Here is an 18641-nt window from a genome sequence, read left to right on the forward strand (position 1 = left end):
TTTCATATATGGCCTTTATGATGTTGAGATATGTTTCCTGTATCTCTACTTTGTTGAGGATTTTTATTAAGAATGGTTGCTGTCCTTTGTCAGATGCTTTTTCTGCATCTAAGGAGAAGATCGTGTGGTTCTTACCCTTTCTTTTATTAATGTGGTGTATCACGATTGATTTGTGAATATCGAACCACCCTTGCAGCCCAGGAATAAATCCCATTCGATTATGGTGAGTGATTCTTTTAATGTACTGTTGGATTCGATTTGTTGAGAACAGACCACCATTTAAAAACTGATGGGATTTGATAATACTAATTTCCCTGTTTCATTCTTGCCCTCTTTCCATTCTTCAGTTTTTAGTTGGAATAAAACCTTTAGTAGCCTTTCCTCATCTTAAGATCCTTCCTGTAGTTTATCTGGTCCCTTCCTTATTCAGTACTCTGCTGTCTCAACCCTCTCTATTCCTGTCATATTCAACTTCTTATGGTTCCTCCAGCGTGCCAATCTTTGTCTTCTCATATTCACTTTATGGCTTCTTGTATTTCCTCTGTCTGGAATAAGCAGCAGTATCTCCTACTCCTACTCACAGCCAAACATTCACAGCACTCATGTTTGGTTCACTCCTGTTTACCTTCTGGCTGTTGCGTAAACATAGTTTCCTGTCATGGCTTTCCATAAGCCCCTAGATGAGGTTAAATTCCTTTGCTACTTTGTCTTGTAGCACTCTTTCCTTCCTCCTTGCATTTATCACATTTGTAATTTTGTTTTTGCTGACCATCTATCTAGCCTGTTAGTGCTGTGGGAGGAACTCTTGTCTCATTCAGTGCTCTGTCTTCATTGTCTGGTGTGATGCCTCATGCATTGAAATGGAACAGAATTCTAGTATGTTTTAATTCTACTTTTGTTCTAGGTAAATAAGCCTCTAATTTTATAATTGAAAATTGTTGGACAAAATAGGATTTGGCACAAATAAATAATATTGCAGCTACCTTTTTCAAAAACATAAGTAATCTGTACAGCTATTCCTGTATTCCTTGCAAGCTGTATAGAAAAAAAATGAATCACTTGTGTAATACTCACTGAGTACTTGATAGTGCTACATGAGGAATAAGAGAATGATGGATTGATGCCATGTAGCTGACAGTTTCCCTAGAGAGGGATAATCCTTTTCATATTAAAAGAAGTTAACCTCAAAGACATTAATTAAAGTGAAATAAGCCAGACGCAAAAGGACAAATATTTTATGGTTCCACTTAGGCAAGGTACCTAGAATAGTCCAATTCAAAGAAACAAGTTAGGAAAGTGATTCCCAAGGGCCCGGGGAAGAGAAGAATAGGGGAGTTACTGTTTCATTGGTACAGAATTTGAGTTTGGGCTGATGAAAAATTCTTAAGATGGAGAGTGGTGATGGTTGCACAACAGTGTGAATGTATTTAATGCCAATGAACTATACACTGAAAAATGGCTAAAATGGCAAATTTTATGCAAGATATATTTTACCACAATTAAAAAGTAAACCAATGAAATACACCTAAGAAAATCAGTGAATGGTACAATCTGGATATAGAAGACAGGATTCTGTTATTTTACTGTTTTTTTTTTCATTTTTTTAAATGTTTATTTTTGAAAAAGAGAGAGAGAGACACACACACAGAGAGCGAGTGCAGGAGGGGGAAAGAGAGAGGGAGACAGAGAACCTGAAGCAGGCTTCAGGTTTTGAGCTGTCAGCACAGAGCCCAACACAGGGCTCGAACCCGTGAACCGTGAGATCACGACCTGGGCCGAAGTTGGACGCTTAACCAACTAGTCACCCAGGTGCCCCTTTATTTTTACTTACTTAAATATTTACCAGATAAGTTGTATCTATACTTACTCTAATATAGCCATTCTCAAATCTTAGTGTCATTTTTTAGTGCTGCTGTAGATATTTATATTAGTTACAGATTACTCCCACAGACCAATTTAGAAAAGAAGATTCCAAGTACGTTTCGGTATAGATTCTGTCTTAAGAATGGGAATTCTTTATTAATTATCATTTTGGCTTTTTGTTACTTAACCTTTGGGATCTGTGTTTCATTCAGCAAATATATATAGTGTGCCTATTGTATAAAGCAGGCACTATTTTGGGCATTTGGAATGTAGCAGTGGACAGAACAAAAATCCCTGTATTATTGGAGCTTACATTCTAATACTCCTCATTCCTTATGTAAAGAAGTTTTCATTTCATGAAAATCATTTGTGAATTTTTCAGTAACTTTGAACCCTAGGCATGTGGTACGACACCCCAAAATCAGGAGATGATATCCGTGCTCATTAGTCCTGATGTGTTTTCTTTTCTTATAATATCCATAGGTTAATATTCTCTACAGAATAGATTATTATTTAATTACAACAGACATTTTAAATTAAAAGTTTTGGATTTACTAGTATAAAGCTTATTAGACTAATAGATTACAGTTGATTCTTACACAGGTTTGAACTGTGTGGGTCCACTTATATGCTGATCTGTTTTACAGTTCAGTGTTGTAAATGTATTTTCTTTTCCTTATGATTTTAATAACATTTTCTTAGCTTTCTTTATTTATTATAAGACTATATAATACATATAACATACAAAATATCTTGTTATTTGACTGTTTATGTTATTGGTAAGGCTTCCAGTCAAGAGACTATTAGTAGTTTAAGTTTTTGAGGAGACAAAAGTTATACATGGATTTTGAACCATGTGGGGGTTGACACCCCTAACTCCCACGTTGTTCAAGGGTCAATTCTGTACTTATTTATTTAAAACAATGGCTAATTTATTATGCTATTTTAATTTCTTAGAGATGCCCACATTACATTTGTATTTGATTCTGTGATTTCTGATTTTAATGAATCTTTTCTTTGCCATTTCTTTAATAGAATATGATTCTGCAAGTTGTTTAAACTGCATATAAAATAGAGTTGATAATTTCCTGTAAAACAACTAGTGTTTTTTCTTACATACTGTATTCATTTCCTTTTTCTTTTCTTCCCTAATCCACATTCTAGTTGTTTCTTTATAAAAGAGGAACTTAACATTTTGTTGAATCCACATTGCTATCCAAAAGCTTAGTTCTAGTATTAATGAGTACCTTCCGTTCCATCCTGGAGCATGCCAGCTACCTCCTACCCCCTGTACCCTGTTGTCCCTAGGACCACTGTCATATTCTTTTACCCAGTTGGGGCTTGTTATCTTGATTTTCTGTGATTAAATATTAGTTCCCTTAACCAGAGTATTTCTCTTTGTATGTATTCCCCAGCCCAGTAGTTCTACTTGATTTACTAACCAAAAGACAACTTTTTCACTTAATTAATTAATTAATTTGTTTTCTTGAGAGAGAGTGTGTACATGTGCTCACAAGCAGGGGAGGGGCAGAGGAAGAGGAAGAGACAGAATCTTAAGCAGGCTCCACATCTCCTGAGGTTGAGATCATGACCTTAGCCAAAATCGAGAGTCAGATGCTTAACTGACTGAACCACCTGGGCACCCCCAAAAGACATAACTGAATAAACAGCATGAAAAATGCAGCAGAGTTAGCCTGTCAAAAGCAGCTGAAAGAGAATAACAATACAATTTTACCAGCAAAAGACAGAAGCTTAGAAAGTAAGAAATGGCTAGAGTATCTACTACAAAGGAGGGAAAAACATAAATTTTTGCCACTTTACTCCTTTAAAAAAATTTTTTTAACATTTATTCCTTTTTTGAGAGACAGAGTGTGAGTGGGGGAAGGACAGAGAGAGAGGGAGACACAAAATCCAAAGCAGGCTCCAGGCTCCAAGCTGTCAGCATAGAGTATGATGCAGGGCTCAAACTCACAAACCGTGAGATCATGACCTGAGCTGAAGTTGGATGCTTAATGACTGAGCCACCCAGGCGCCCCAGCCACTTTCCTCCTTTTATCCACTTGTGTGTTCTTCTTTATAAAAATTCTAACCAATTTTCTTACATACTATCATGTTTTCTTTCTGGGTATCTTTGGTGGGGGAAAAACAATGATGGCCATTATAACTATGCTGGTTGAAGGTTTACCTAGCCCAATATTCCCTCCCAGACTTTTCTTTCTCCAAAGTCCAAGTAGCCCCAGGCTCTGTGAAGACAGGATTGAAGGAGTTGATGGACAGTGGCAGGATCACCAGTCTACCGGTATTACATCTTAAGCTTGTGTCTTATTGCACTTCAAAGCTTTAGGGGTGCCTGGGTGGCTCAGTTGGTTAAGCATTGGACTTTGGCTCAGGTCATGATCCCATGGGTTCCTGGGTTCGTGCCCTGCATCGTGCTCTGTGCTGACAGCTCAGAACTCGGAGCCTGCTTCAGATTCTGTCTCCCCCTCTCTCTCTGCCCCTCCCTTGATTGCATGCTCGCTCTCTCTCTCTGTCTCTCAAAAATAAACATTAAAAAAAAATTAAAGACTTAAATGTGTAGCTCAATAATCATCTTTAACTTGTTTTTCTCCTTCAGTTTTTTGATTAGTAGTAACCAAAATCTGTCTGACTGATTTCCAGACCTTTCTCACTTTTCCATTCCTTCATGCCCATCTCCTCATGTGATGTTTCCTTAACAGATTTCCAGTCTATAATCTTACCTTCTTTAAGTCTTTTATGTACAAACTGCTAGAATATTCCTCAAATACTGTTTCTCATTGTGCCATCCTTTTATTCATGCTATCATAGTGGGCCTCTCTTGTTCATTAAATGAGCTTCTATTTTACCTTTAAAGGCCTCTCTGTTGCTGCAATGAAGTATTTTTGTAAGTACTTCTTATGAATTTTTTTTTAGCCTCATATAGAAGAGGACAGATTATATCTTTGTCTTGGTGTTCTTCTTCATTGCGAGTAACCTAATACACAGTAGATTATCAAAACATGATGGACCAATTGAGAAGTCCTGATTGATAAGTCAAGATGTACATTAGGACTGAGTTGATTATCTTCTCAGAACAGTTTAATTAACTCAGGTGAATCATATTAATTTTTAAGTTAAATTTAATAGAAGTAAGAAGCATCCTAAATAGCATGACATCTGATTACATTGTATTTTTATTTGGAGAAAAGTATTACAGAAAGATTGTATGTAGATTGATTTGTGTTGTTTATTCTAGGTACTTATACTATAAGCTGTACTTTAAGTAATGACAAGAAATTTTAAAAGTTATTAACCTTTAGCCTATAAAGGGTTTGCTATAAAAAGCAGTTGACTTTGTGTGGAATATTCAAAATAATGCAAAAAACATGGCTGTTTTTCCTTAAGATTCAAAAACCTATTTAGTATATACATTTAAAAAAAATAGTAAATAAATACGGTTTTACAAATTTTCATTTCAGTTGCTTTTGCCAAGAGTAAGTTATTTGACGTTGGTAACTGACAAAGTGAAAAAGCACTTTCAGAAGGTTATGAGACAAGAAGACATTAGTGAGATATGGTTTGAATATGAAGGCACACCACTGAAATGGTGAGTGAATTTTTCTGCATTTTTAAGCATTGAGTATATGCTAGCTTTAAGAAGGTATAGTGCCCTCTAGCAATTTTAAAAAAGTTATATAAAGAAATAAATCACTAGTCTAGCTCATATAATACAGTGCATTTTATTCAAATATTTTACTGAAAATATTTCTTCCTTCTGTTGGATGCATGGGAGACTGGACACATTTGTATATATTTTCAACAGTAGATTTTTCTATAGCATAATAGTAGTGTATTTGGTTATGCGGTTGGTTTTTTTTTTTCCTTTCTTCAGATACATTTAAGACTCCCCTAAGAATGTCACTCTGTGGCAGTATTCAATTTTGGTTCTATTTCCAAAGTTTTTATAATAGATCTTTATATGCACATGATTACCTAAAATGGCATCTTTCCAACTGATTGCCATATTTAGTTGATCACTGTGCCAATATGCACATTTTATCTAGCCTTGGTTTAGTATTAAAAATGTATTGATTTTCCTTTTATGTGAAAAATAATTTTGATACTATATCATTCTGAAGAAACATATTGAAAATAAATCCTAAATCTGGGCTTATCCATGTACAGATGATGTATTTTGTGCTTCCTCTGTTACTGTAGGGAGTTTTGTAAATTGTGCTTCCAAAAATGTTTAGTGAAACTGGAGAAATTACAGAGAGAGGCATATAAAAAAAAAAAGGTTCAAGGTATGCTGGGATATAGGTGTTGAAATGCTGCCATATGAATGTAGTTGAATGAAAAGATAATAGACTGAGTCAAGACTCGAAGGAAATATGAAACGTATAAATAGGTTAAAAGTAGACTTGGATTCTGAATCTCGGAGTATTAAAATGAAGAGTTTAAAAAGAGTCTTATAAAAAAGGAAGCTAGTAGATGTTTAATAAGTGCAGTTGACTTAAATACAAGCATTACTTAGAAATAAGGAGTGAACTTTTGGAACTTACCTTGTGTTGATGAATTCCCACGAGTGAATAGATTTCTCATGATGGTTTAGAAACCTACAAGGTGATTTTGTATTGGGTTATGGTCACGTCTCCAACTTTTTGAGGCAATTCTGGGAAAGGATGACAAAGTTCTTTATAGCATTCATTTTTTAGTAAAAACCGTACTGATGAGCTTCATAGTCATATATCAGACTCATTATGACTCTTGACTAGTTCTAGATCTCAGACAGCACAGATAAGTCCATGTTTTCTGTTTCTTTTTATTTCTCAGAATTGGAGGTTTTGGAATGGGAAGGTGGCTTAGAAGAAGTATAAGAGGAGCAAGGACCAGGAGAGTAGAGGGAAAGGAAGGAGGGGAAAAGATTGTGGCTGAGTAGCAATAGGATATATCTATATTCTTGGCAGTTCTATCTGTATTATAGTTGGGTATTGAAGTTACATTGCTTTATGTGTATTAGTTGCATACACATTATTGTAAGAATCCATGTGACTGACACTAGGCTTTTCAATTTTATCATTGTAAAGTAGGGCTTCTCAACAACAGCCCTGTTGACATTTTGACCCAGATAATTTTTTGTTGTGGAAGGGCTATCCTATACATTGCAGGATTTTTAGCAGCAGCCTTGACCTCTGCCTGCCAGTGCTAGTAATATTCCCTCTAGTCATGATTATAAAAAATGTTGCCAAATGTCCCGGGGTGGAGGGGTACAAAACCACCCCCAAATGAGAAACTCTGAAAGTGATGGGAAACCTCAATTTAACTTTTACAAGTAAATGAGTGCTTAGTCATCATCCTTCAGCTGCTTTTTAATCCATCCTGTATGGTGGTTGTTTTTGTATTTGATAGGATTTGTATTCTACACATTTATATTCTGTATCAGTAAATAATGTTTGGACCCATTTCTCCCTATTACTGTGGAGTAATGATCTTGGCTTAAATATATCATGTCCTTACTTTGTCAGGATTTATCCCTTCTGAAAGTCTTTTATTAAAGAGTAAAATTAAAATTAGTTTTACTTTTAGAGAGCTTGTATGAAAGTAACTGTGGTCACATACTTCATTGTAGGTTTTGGGGTGATAACTTTTTATTATGCGTGATGTCACTCTCATAGTTATATGTCTTGTTGTAAGCTCATTGTGTTTAATGGCTTTTGTTAAAACTCTGCCTTTAGTGCAGTAGTCCCCCTTTATCCTGCGGTTTTGCTTCTGTAGTTTCATTTACCCTCAGTCAGCCGTGGTCTGGAAGCAGGTGATCTCCTCTGACGTATTGTCGGAAGGTGGTCCGTAGTAGCCTTACGCCGTGCCATAATGCGTATGTCATTCACCTCACTTCATCTCATTACGTAGGCATTTTATCATCTCACATCATCACAAGAAGAGTGGTGAGTACAGTACAGTAAGATATTTTGACGGACCACTTCATGTAACTTTTAATATAACTTAATGTAATTGTTCTATTATGTTATTGTTGTTAGTCCCTTACTGTGCCTAATTTATAAATGAAACGTTACCATAGGTACATTTAGGAAAAAATGTAAAATGTGTTGAGTTTGGGCCTATCTGTGGTTTCAGGCACCTGCTGGGGCAGTCTCGGAATATATCCCCTACAGATATGGGGGACTAACTACGATATTGTTAGGTACTCCATGTATTTGAGGAAGGAATAGCTTCCAGAGGTGTGAATGTAACCTAGGACCTCTGGGCTAAGTCTTAATCTTTTTCTCTTTTTCCTCCTAACTATTGCAGTTTTCTTCCACATTAAAGGAGTTATCTTCCCTGTGTTAAAGGAGTCATAGGGTATCAATATCTGGCATTTAAGCAGTGGGCTTCATATAGGATAATCATGTAGGGAAGCAGCTACCACTGAAGTTTTGTAGGACTTGGACTTTTGAGACCATGCAAGTGTCTTAAAGAGTAGAAGAACATGTATTTGAGTAGGATGATAACATCTTTCTTATACCTGATTCTTTGGAGTTTTAAATAAAGTCAAGTGAGAAAAAAATCAAACACAAGATAATTCATAAAAGAAGGAAGAAAGAGCATAAATTGATATTCTTTCTTACTCTAGAAGTCCTATTCATATTTATTGTTATGATTGTTTAAATATCTGCACGAGATACTTCAGTATGGGCTTTGTACCTTAAGTAGCAGTACGTAAGAGGTGCTAAGTAAATGTTTGTTCACTGCATGAATGAATCTAAATTAAATTAGTCTCTTCTTTTTATTGAGAAAATGAGGCTCCAATCAATAAAATAACTTGCTCAAATGAGTAAGTAGGACCGGATTTTGAGTTCTCAGTTCAGGGCTCTTTCTACCACGCCTGCTGATATTCTATTTGCTAGTTGTTGGTTTTTTTTTTTTTTTTTTTTTTTTTAATTTTTTTTTTTTTCAACGTTTATTTATTTTTGGGACAGAGAGAGACAGAGCATGAACGGGGGAGGGGCAGAGAGAGAGGGAGACACAGAATCGGAAATAGGCTCCAGGCTCTGAGCCACCAGCCCAGAGCCCGACGCGGGGCTCGAACTCACGGACCGCGGGATCGTGACCTGGCTGAAGTCGGAAGCTTAACCGACTGCGCCACCCAGGCGCCCCAGTTGTTGTTTTTTTTAATTCTGTATGTTCTCTCTGCATTGCTTATGTTAATTGTCCGTCTTAGAATAGAAATATATTTAAGAGCAGTGGTATACACATAATGAATACTTAAGGTATTGTTGATTTATAGAGAGAATCCGAGGGGTCTTTATTTGATTAATGTTTTATCCTCTACAGTCCTTTGTTTTAAAAATTACATGGCAGGTGGAAAGTGCTGATCTAACTCAAATGTAAGGATCTTTTTTTTTTTTTAAAGAGTGATTTGAGTTGATTAGTCAGCAGAGGGTGCTCTAACATTGCATTTTAAAAGGTGAAGTTACTTTTTACCATAAATCAAGTGTCCAAAGATTGTATTTGTTACTTTTGTATTAGACTTATTTTAAGAGAACAGTTTCTGGTTCTTCAAAAGAATACTTTGTTTGTATACCCTAATATTGGTTAGATCTTAGGCCTTCAGTATAAGTTTTAGAAAAAGTTTTCCTTTCTTATTATTATTATCTTAGGTAAACTGACTTATTTTCAGGACTGATTGTTGAAAGTAAGAAGTTGAAACTACCTTTTGAATAAAAAAAAAAAAAAGCGGCACTGATTTTGATCTTAAACATAAACGGAATGACCCAGAATTTAATACTATATCTGTGTGGTTTCAGAAGTAAATTTTAACAAAATGACATCTTAATCATAAACACTGTGCAGGCTTTTCTCTCTTATGGATAGTCATTTTTCTAAGGTTTTGAACTTCTAAAATTTTATACATTATTTTGTAAACTTGAATTTTGAAATGTGGCTTACTTAGCATTTTAGACATTTAGCATCCCCTTGGTTATTTTTGTAATTTTTCATGCATAAGAATAGGTTTAGAAAGCTGTGAAACACAGTGGTAGTCTACAGTTGTTTGTTCCATAGATGAAGCAGGGCAAAATTTATTGTAATCATTAAATTACTTTGGTGTACATTTGAGTTGTGCCCTTTTTTATTCAATGAAATGTAATCCTGTTTCTAGTGAAATCACTGTAACAGACTTATGAATAGGCTGCATTTATTTCAGTGACATGGAGTAGGATGACAGTTCTCTAGTATATGGGGAAGCTTTCTTTTGCTGCTGATGTTAGAATACTGCTTTATTATCCCACTGCAGATGTTTAGATTACTGTGAGCACCCTTGGCTGACTTAGGAACATATCCGTTATTGCTATACATGTGGCCAGTATGTGTGTATGTATTTTAGCAGTAATGAAAGGGTGAAGAAGAAACAGCTTATGCAAAGAATAATGAAAATATTACTCATTTTGAGAAATTGAATTTAGAAAAGACTAGATCAGTTTAAGGAAGAGAAAGAAAATGAATAAAATGTGAAAAATAGACCTCACACTAACTTCTGGCACAGTCAGTTGTTATGGGGCGGTAGATGGAGCCTTTACTGTTGGGTCTCTTCTGGGATATATTCCAGGTTCATATCCTCACCGCTTCCTTTTCTGTTAAATTTAGGTTAGATTGGCAGGAGTAGCAACATAACAGATAAATGGCTACATTATGATTTACTTATAGTTATGGCTTATGTGGTTTCTGTGTTGTGGGTTAGCAGCCTCCTGACAAAACTATGTAGAATATCTATTTAGAGGAGTTGTACAAATTAGTACTTTTGAAACCCTTGATGTAAATCAGATTATAGTGTAAGAGAAATTCAGTACCTTTAATTTTTGCCAGTTCTGTTTTTGGTTATAGATTTTCTTGCATATTAATAAACTCATCAGAAATAAGAAGTCTTGGAACCAGTTAATTCAGATAGTATATTTGTTTGGAGGTGGTATCCTTGCATCAAAATCATTCTGACATAAACACCTGCTTTGAGCCGTATATAAGCTGTAGATGTTGACCAGACAGTATAAGGAAGTAGATAGTTTTTTTTGGTGCAGTTTTATTTTTAAGGAGTGTTACAGGGTAGTTATTAGCTATTACATTTAGAATGCTTTTATATTAATACTTTACATACATTTATATTTAAATATAAGTATTAGGAACCATAATATTTAAATTTCATCCTAATATTTATCAGGATAAAGAGTCTTCACTTACCATCTGAGGAAGTGAACTTAGATAGATAGAGTCTTCATTTACCATCTGAGGAAGTGAACTTAGATAGATACACAGACAGACATATGTTTAAGTCATTTTATAAATAACTTAGAGATGAATAAAGGAATAGTGAATGACAACTTTATTAGAGATTTTAAGAAGTATTTAAATACAGCAAATTCAGATTTTCACTCTGTATTTTCCTGGATTTGAAGGTACAGATACCTGAAATGGGCAGTGTCTTCTGAATGCAACTAACTACTCATTTGTTGTCATGTAAATAGACCTCTAAGAGGTTCTGGCTTATTGGTACTTTACAGCAATGCTTAAAGAAGTTTTTAAAACCTTTGACAGATCATGATTTTGTTGTAAAACTTGTGTTTACATTAGTAAATACCAATTCGAATGATCAATACTTTTTCATTTCTACGTCATATGATTCCTTCCTGTCATCTTTGGTACAAATCTGCCTTTAGCACTTACCTGCTTCCTATCAGGTAAATTGCAGTGCACAAATAGCATACAAGATGTAAAAATACTATCACACATCTTTTTAGCAAAATGATCCAGATTCTTGTCATAAAATATTGTATAATGGAATTCTTGCTGTTGAACGACTAAGTGGATAAGAATGCCATCTCTTTAGAAATACATTGTTCAAAAACAGATGAACATAGGGGAAGGGAAGGAAAAATAAAATAATATAAAAACAGAGAAGGAGGAAAACCAGAAGAGACTCTAAAATACAAAGAGCAAACTGAGGGTTGCTGGAGGGGAGGTAGGTGGGGGGATGGGCTAAATGAGTGATGGGTATTAAGGGGGCACTTGTTGGGATGAGTGTTATACGTAAGTTGCTGAATCACTAAATTCTCCTAAAACCAACACTACACCATATGTTAACTAACTTGAATTTTAAAAATATGTATCTATCTATATAAGTATATACATACATATATATATAACCAAAAAAATACATTGTTCATTAATTAGTTTTTGAATTCTGTAAAATTCGCCTAGAATATCATCTAATGACTCATAATCTGAGATTTCACTTAAATGATCAGTTTTACGGTCTAAAGTCTAAAGTACTGCTCTTTTTGTAAAAATCATCTGATTTATCGGATAATTGCATAACATCTTCCCTTGTCAGTGTTTCCTCTCTTTCCCACTATGCATGGAAAACAAGACTTTTTTTTTGCTTTCAGCCATGTTAATGATACCTAAAAGCAGATGGGGTCTGGATCCTTACTTTATGCTTTCTTGAAATATGATATTCTTGGTGAAACAGTGAGAAAATGGAAGGATGCATTATTGTATCATCCTTCTAGGCATGCCATTATTCTTCCAAATTGCTACTATTTCAGTCTTTTTTATCTTTAAAGCATAGATGGGAATAATTGATGAATAATGAAATAATTCCTAAAATGATGAACTAGAACTCCTAGAATAGAACTAACAGAGGTCTCTTTTGTAAAAATACAAGGCATTATATAGAGCTCATACAATTTAAGAAGTTCAGAGAGAAGGATGAGAATTGATAGAATCTGTAACTTGTCTATAAAGCAGCGTTTTTATTTTGTTTTTTTTAATTATTATTTTTATTTTAGTTTTTGGCAGGCTAGGGCTTTTTTTTTTCTTTTTTTTCTTTTTTCCCCTTCCATGGCTTCTGAAATGTTTCTGAAGGAAACGTTCTATTATTTAGGTAATCCAGAATTTCCTTCAGTACTCATACTTGGTTATGAAAGATTTGTGTTAGATGCTAACTTTCAAATAGAGACGTTCGAGGGTGTTATTAAGAGATATAACACATATGTGACTAAAACTACCTACTGTTTTATTTTACTAGCGGCGCATTCATTCTAAATTATTTCTAAATAAATACATGATCTCTAGTAATTGATGACTTTTTCACAGTTATGTTGTGTAGATGTAAGCAAACATAACTAGTATTAGTTAATATTTGAATCTTGGTTAGGCAATGTATTGGGTCACCATTTTGAGAGGAATTAGATGTATTTCCAAATTTTTCAGCTTTTAAATCTAGGCATAACTCACTGACATTCAAAGGACAGAACCGTATAGGATACCAGCTAGTCGTGTTTTTGCTTTTTTGGGGAGCATTATTTAATTCTATTTCATTATTTAAGCCACTTTAGATTCTTTGAAAGGATGATTTTAAAAATAAGGTTTGTTGAAATCTGCAAGGTTTGTATTATTAACCTTGTATTTATTGCTAAATAATTTGCTTCACTGTGAGTAAAGTTATATTAGGGAATGTTCTCTTATTTAGAAGTCCAGAATATATTTTTTCTTATTAAAAAAATTTTTTTTAATGTTTATTTTTGATAGAGAGAAAGAGACAGAACGTGAGCAGGGGAGGGGCAGAGTGAGAGGGAGACACAGAATCAGAAGCAGGCTCCAGGCTCTAAGCTGTCAACACAGAGCCCGATGGCGGGGCTCAAACTCATGAGCCTTAGAGCTGAGAGATCATGACCTGAACTGAAGTCAGCCGCTTAACCGACTGAGACACCCAGGTGCCCCATAGAATTTATTTTAAAAAGGGGAACCTGGGTAGCTCAATCGGTTGAGCGTCTGACTTCGGCTCAGGTCATGATCTCACAGTTCGTGGGTTTGAGCCCTGCATTGAGCTCTGTGCTGACAGCTCAGAGCCTGGAGCCTGTTTCAGATTCTGTGTGTGTGTGTGTGTGTGTGTGTGTGTGTGTGTGTGTGTGTGTGTGTGTCTCTCTGCCCCTCCCGTGCTCACGCTCTGTTTCTGTCTCAAAAATAAACATTAAAAAAAAAAAAACCCACTTTAGTTTGAAGTTGCAGAAAAATATTCAGTGACTTTGGAAAATGTTGACATGATGTTATATGAAAAAAGCAGGGTATAGTATTATGTAAAGGATAAGCTTAATCTATATTTAGATATGTATGCATAAATAGAAGGCTGGAAATTTATATGCTATAGTAATAACCAAAAATGGATGATTGTATGCTTTCTTAGGTGCTCTTCTTCTTAAAATTTTCTAAAATTTTAAGTTGTTTTAAAAATAAAAAAAGAAATTTAAATAAGCTTTAAAAAACTGGTTGCCCAATATGAACACTGGGATGATAATCAGGTATTGCAGTACTGTGATATAATAGTGGTCATGACTGATAAACGATGTTTTAGCACAATCCCATTATGTATATTGAGGCTTCGTTGGGGAATGAAATGGTTAGAAGAAGGACTAGTACCTGGCAACAATACCATATTAGCTTAGGCAAGTAACTGTGTAAAATGTTGTCTTCCTGTGATTTGTGGTTAAAGCCCCCTGATATTTGATGTTACAATATGTGCTGAAGTTTATTTTGTAGTTGTAGTTATAACTTTAAAATACTCTTTCTTAAAACGTACTCTTTTGTTTTTAGGCATTATCCAATTGGTTTGTTATTTGATCTTCTTGCATCAAGTTCAGCTCTTCCTTGGAACATCACAGTGCATTTTAAGGTATAGTTGAAGTAGCATTTCCCATTTATCCCACTTGTGGTATTTAGTAAGTAGACTTATGAGTAGAATTTTTGTTTTAAGAGAAGTTGTTTATTGCCTCTCCCATGATACTTTTTAATGCCTAAGCTGCCACTAGTGTTCATCCATATAGGTTTCGATTTATTCCTAACTCTTGGCAGATCCATTTAAACATCGTATGTATAAATGCCTATTTGTTGGAACTGAATGTACTACATTTAAAATCTGAAATATTTTGGAATATTTATATTCATTAAAAAAAAATCTCAAATAGGAAGAACAAAGTCCTGAGTTTAGATGTAGGCATAGGAGTAGGGAGGGATACAGCTTAACACTGTTGAGTAACTCTAAGGCTATTTTGATTGAATTGTGAGAAGGGTTAGGAGACAGAAGTCCAAAGACAAGATCTGAGTGTGTTTTGAGAAATTTTAATTCCTGTACTTTTTAAGACCCAGTCCAGATTTATTGTAACTTAATTTTGTCCCAGTATTTTATAACATGGTCTGTCTTTCCCCTTAACCACCTTGATTTTTCAGCCCCTGCTCCCCAAGCAATTCACGAATACTATTGAAGGATTGAAATACCTCTATTAGTTGATCACTAGGCAGTGATTCTCAGAGGGTTATGGATTGTGGGAGGGAGGTATGTTAAAAGATTGAAAAGTCGTATTAAGTGTCTAATTTGCTTTCCTGTAAGCGGCACTCATTCAGAGTCACTGCCTAAAGGCTGCTCACCCATTCTTCCTAAGATGCTTTCCTTTCCATTTTACTAAAAGTGAGTGTGTGGGTCATTGGCGTTTATTTCCCTGTCATTTGCACTAATGTGCTTTGCACAGTACCATGTTACCACAGGTTTTATTACCACAGGACCATACAGAGTGAGGATATGGTTCTGATACGTGTGACTTTCAGTTACTATGGTACCATGCAAATCAAAGGCTGCCTGTATATATAATATTTTAAGTTTAGAATGGTCTGAAGATAAAACTACTCCAAGAATAATGAGGGTAAAGGTTCCATATTGCCTAACACGTTAGTCTTTCCCATTATGTTGAAAAAAATTCCCATAATTAGATTATTTGCATGGGTGAGAAGGATGCACTCTAAGACTTTGAAATCTAGGTTAAAACATATCACAGCTACACTTTTATTTATTTATTCAGCAAATACCAGAAACCTGCTGTGTGCCAGCCAAGCACTATTCTACAAACTTGAGGTACATGAGTGAATGACCCAGAGACGCTCGAAACACTCACACACTGTATGGTGCCCAGCTGGCACTACACACCAAGCCCTCTGTAATTACCCATTGAATGAATCAGTGGATTGTAATAATGATAGGAAAAGCTTCAAATTGTTATGATTGTTTTAGTGTAATGGTTCTCAAAGCAGTCTGTGGACCCATAGGGGTACCCGAAGCTCTTTGAAAAGATCCATGAGGGTAAATCTGTTTCTGTAGTAATAATAAGATGCTAGTTTCCCTTTCCTCTGTGTTTCCATTTGTACTCACCTGCAAAAGAGATGGTGGGTAAAACTGTGGTGCCATAGCACAAAGCCGGGCAGTGCACGCACCGCACTGTGCAAGTGGTTATCGTATTCCTCACTGCCACAGTCGTTCACTTAAGACTATTCTGGATGAAGCAGTACAGGTTATTGATTATTATTAACTACATGCCTTTTCAATCTGCTTTGTGATGAAATGGAGAGTGTATATAAAGCACTTCTGCTGTATGTCAAAAATGATGGCTGTCTTAAGGAAAAGCACTTGTGCCCTTGTTTGAGGGCAGGCCAAACAAGTCACTTTGTTCGTGAAACACCATTTTTTTATTTGAAAGAGTGACTGACAGTGTGGTTATTCATATTTGGTCATTTGTAAGACAGTTTTTTAAAATAAATGAAGTGAATCTCTCATTGCAAGGACAGCAACTGACAATATTTGTTGCCAGTGATAACGTGAACTTTTAAGTGAAAATTGGAATTTTGGAAAACATATCTGCTACCATGAGCTCGACAGCTTTATTATTCTTAAAACAATTTTCTGATGAGATTGGTGGTCATTTTAACATCTGCTTTTTAAGAAATTTTATGTAAGGTGCTCGCTTCGGCAGCACATATACTAAAATTGGAACGATACAGAGAAGATTAGCATGGCCCCTGCGCAAGAAATTTTATGTAAGAAATGTGTCAGCATTTGGAGATCTACATTAATTCAGTAAACAAATAATTCCCAAATGGTCAATGCATGATGTTACAAAATAATGATTGTGAAAAAGATCTGTTCAAAATACAAGGTCAGAATCAGGGATTTTAATGTCACAGATCAAAATGTTTATTGATATGTTTTCAGATTCCACATTAATGTTATAATAAACTGAAACTAGTAAGATAATTTATCTGTTTTCTACTAAGCCACACATTAAAAATATTTGTAAAACCATAAAACAGTGCCAGTATTCTCCCTAAGTTTTTATTGTTGTTGTTCTGGAAAATAGTTATTTTTCACAAAAAAATGATTTTTGTGTTACATCTAATGGTATATTCTTGGTATTTTTAAATGAATTGCTTTTTGAGGTCTTTAGTAGGTCACACATTTTCTTCCCAGATGGGAAGTTTATTAGAGAAATCCAAAAAAAGCGGAATCTTAGAGCTAATAAGGAAATTATGGAGGATGTTTTAAATTTGCTCAAACTACCAACGTGTTTCTCATAGCTGCCCTTTGTACACTTTCTGCCCCTGGCCTGTGTTGGAAGAAAATTATTGCCCAGATTTCTTTCTGTAAATTAAGTTCCCTTTATTTAGGGTTATAAAACTTAGCTTTCCTCAAAAGTTGTCCCTGAGTGTTTAATTGATGTGGTCCATTTCTGTTGCATTACTTTATGGCTTTTGATTGATTACAATAAAATTGAGTAAGCATTACATTTGCAGGTAGCAAAGCAGTGCTTTTAGAATGAGGGAGCAGAGTTTTGTTTTGTTTTTAGTTTCTAGATAATAGTTTATCAACAGATTGAATTTATCAAATAGTAACTTTGTCAGTTGATATGAATGTATTTTATCTCTTATGATACTGCATTGACTATGCCAAATGGTGTCTGTATTTTAACCATACAGTTTGCAATTTATTTCTTTTACAGTTGCTTTCAAAGATATTAATTGATTTTGATTAGGTTTTATGCAATAATAAGCTCTCCAAGAGACTCTGTCTGCATAAACACACACACACACACACACACACACACACACACACACACACACACATATTGGATCATTTTGTAGTTCAGACTGAATTCTTGGTGGGGGAAATCTTTTAAAAAGCTTTCAGGTATTTTCTTTTTAACTGACTTTGATGCTTGTCATTTGAATAGATATATAATGTTCATAGTAAATGAGTTTTAATGTCTAGAGCAGTGCTCTTCAGACTTGTGCATACAAATTACCTGTGTGTCTTGTTAAGGTGAGGATTTTGATTCTGATTCTGTAGGTTTGGGCTGAAGGCAGAGGTTCTGCCTTTTTATTTTTTTAATTTATTTTTCTTTTTTTTCCATTGGATTTTTAGACTTTATTGCATGAGTTCATCATAACTTCACAGTCAGCATAGATGTTGACACATGAACATATTTTGTATCAGCTACCATAATGATTGCCATTCCTACAAGAAAACGTATTTAGTTGATAAACCATCCTCCATGGAGGAAATATTAAATGATCACCAGCTGTACAATGAGCCTTATGTTTTATTTTCTTATTTACAGTAGGAGGTCTAGCAGGACTTAACTCTAGCTAATTGATCCTTGGGCCCTGTTCTTCATGATACATATTATGTAGTAGCATAATTTCATTACATCTTATCAATAGAAGCATTATTTGTCATTATAGGAGGATTTGTTCACTGACTCCCATTATTTTCAGGCTATACATTTAACTCAACCTGAGCAAAAATTTGTTTCACAACTGTATTTGTAGGTGTTAACATAACTTTCTTCCCACTACACTTTCTTGACTTTTCAAGAATGCCACCAGCTCACTTTGATTATCCAGATGCATAT

The 18641-nt window shown here is 34.9% G+C and overlaps 1 protein-coding gene and 1 non-coding gene across 4 annotated transcripts in view; both read left to right on the top strand.

Annotated features, from left to right (window-relative positions):
• Nucleotides 1-18641, top strand: part of ATG5 (autophagy related 5) — a 129084-nt gene that overhangs the window by 15568 nt on the left and 94875 nt on the right. For 2 of the 3 annotated variants that reach the window (XM_047102244.1, XM_047102242.1), the window contains exons 3-4: nucleotides 5340-5467; nucleotides 14503-14581. In XM_047102244.1, coding sequence (XP_046958200.1) covers nucleotides 5340-5467; nucleotides 14503-14581 — 207 coding nt within the window. The remainder of the gene's footprint in view (nucleotides 1-5339; nucleotides 5468-14502; nucleotides 14582-18641) is intronic. The other variant, XM_047102243.1, reaches the window with a different exon arrangement.
• On the top strand, nucleotides 16691-16792 carry LOC124529452 (U6 spliceosomal RNA). The gene has a single exon (XR_006966349.1). It is a non-coding gene; the product is annotated as a U6 spliceosomal RNA (small nuclear RNA).

The sequence above is a fragment of the Lynx rufus genome, unplaced genomic scaffold (genome assembly GCF_022079265.1).
Source record: "Lynx rufus isolate CCGP_SWC_20201006 ecotype Redwood Valley unplaced genomic scaffold, mLynRuf1.p SCAF_6, whole genome shotgun sequence".
Lineage (NCBI taxonomy): Eukaryota > Metazoa > Chordata > Mammalia > Carnivora > Felidae > Lynx > Lynx rufus.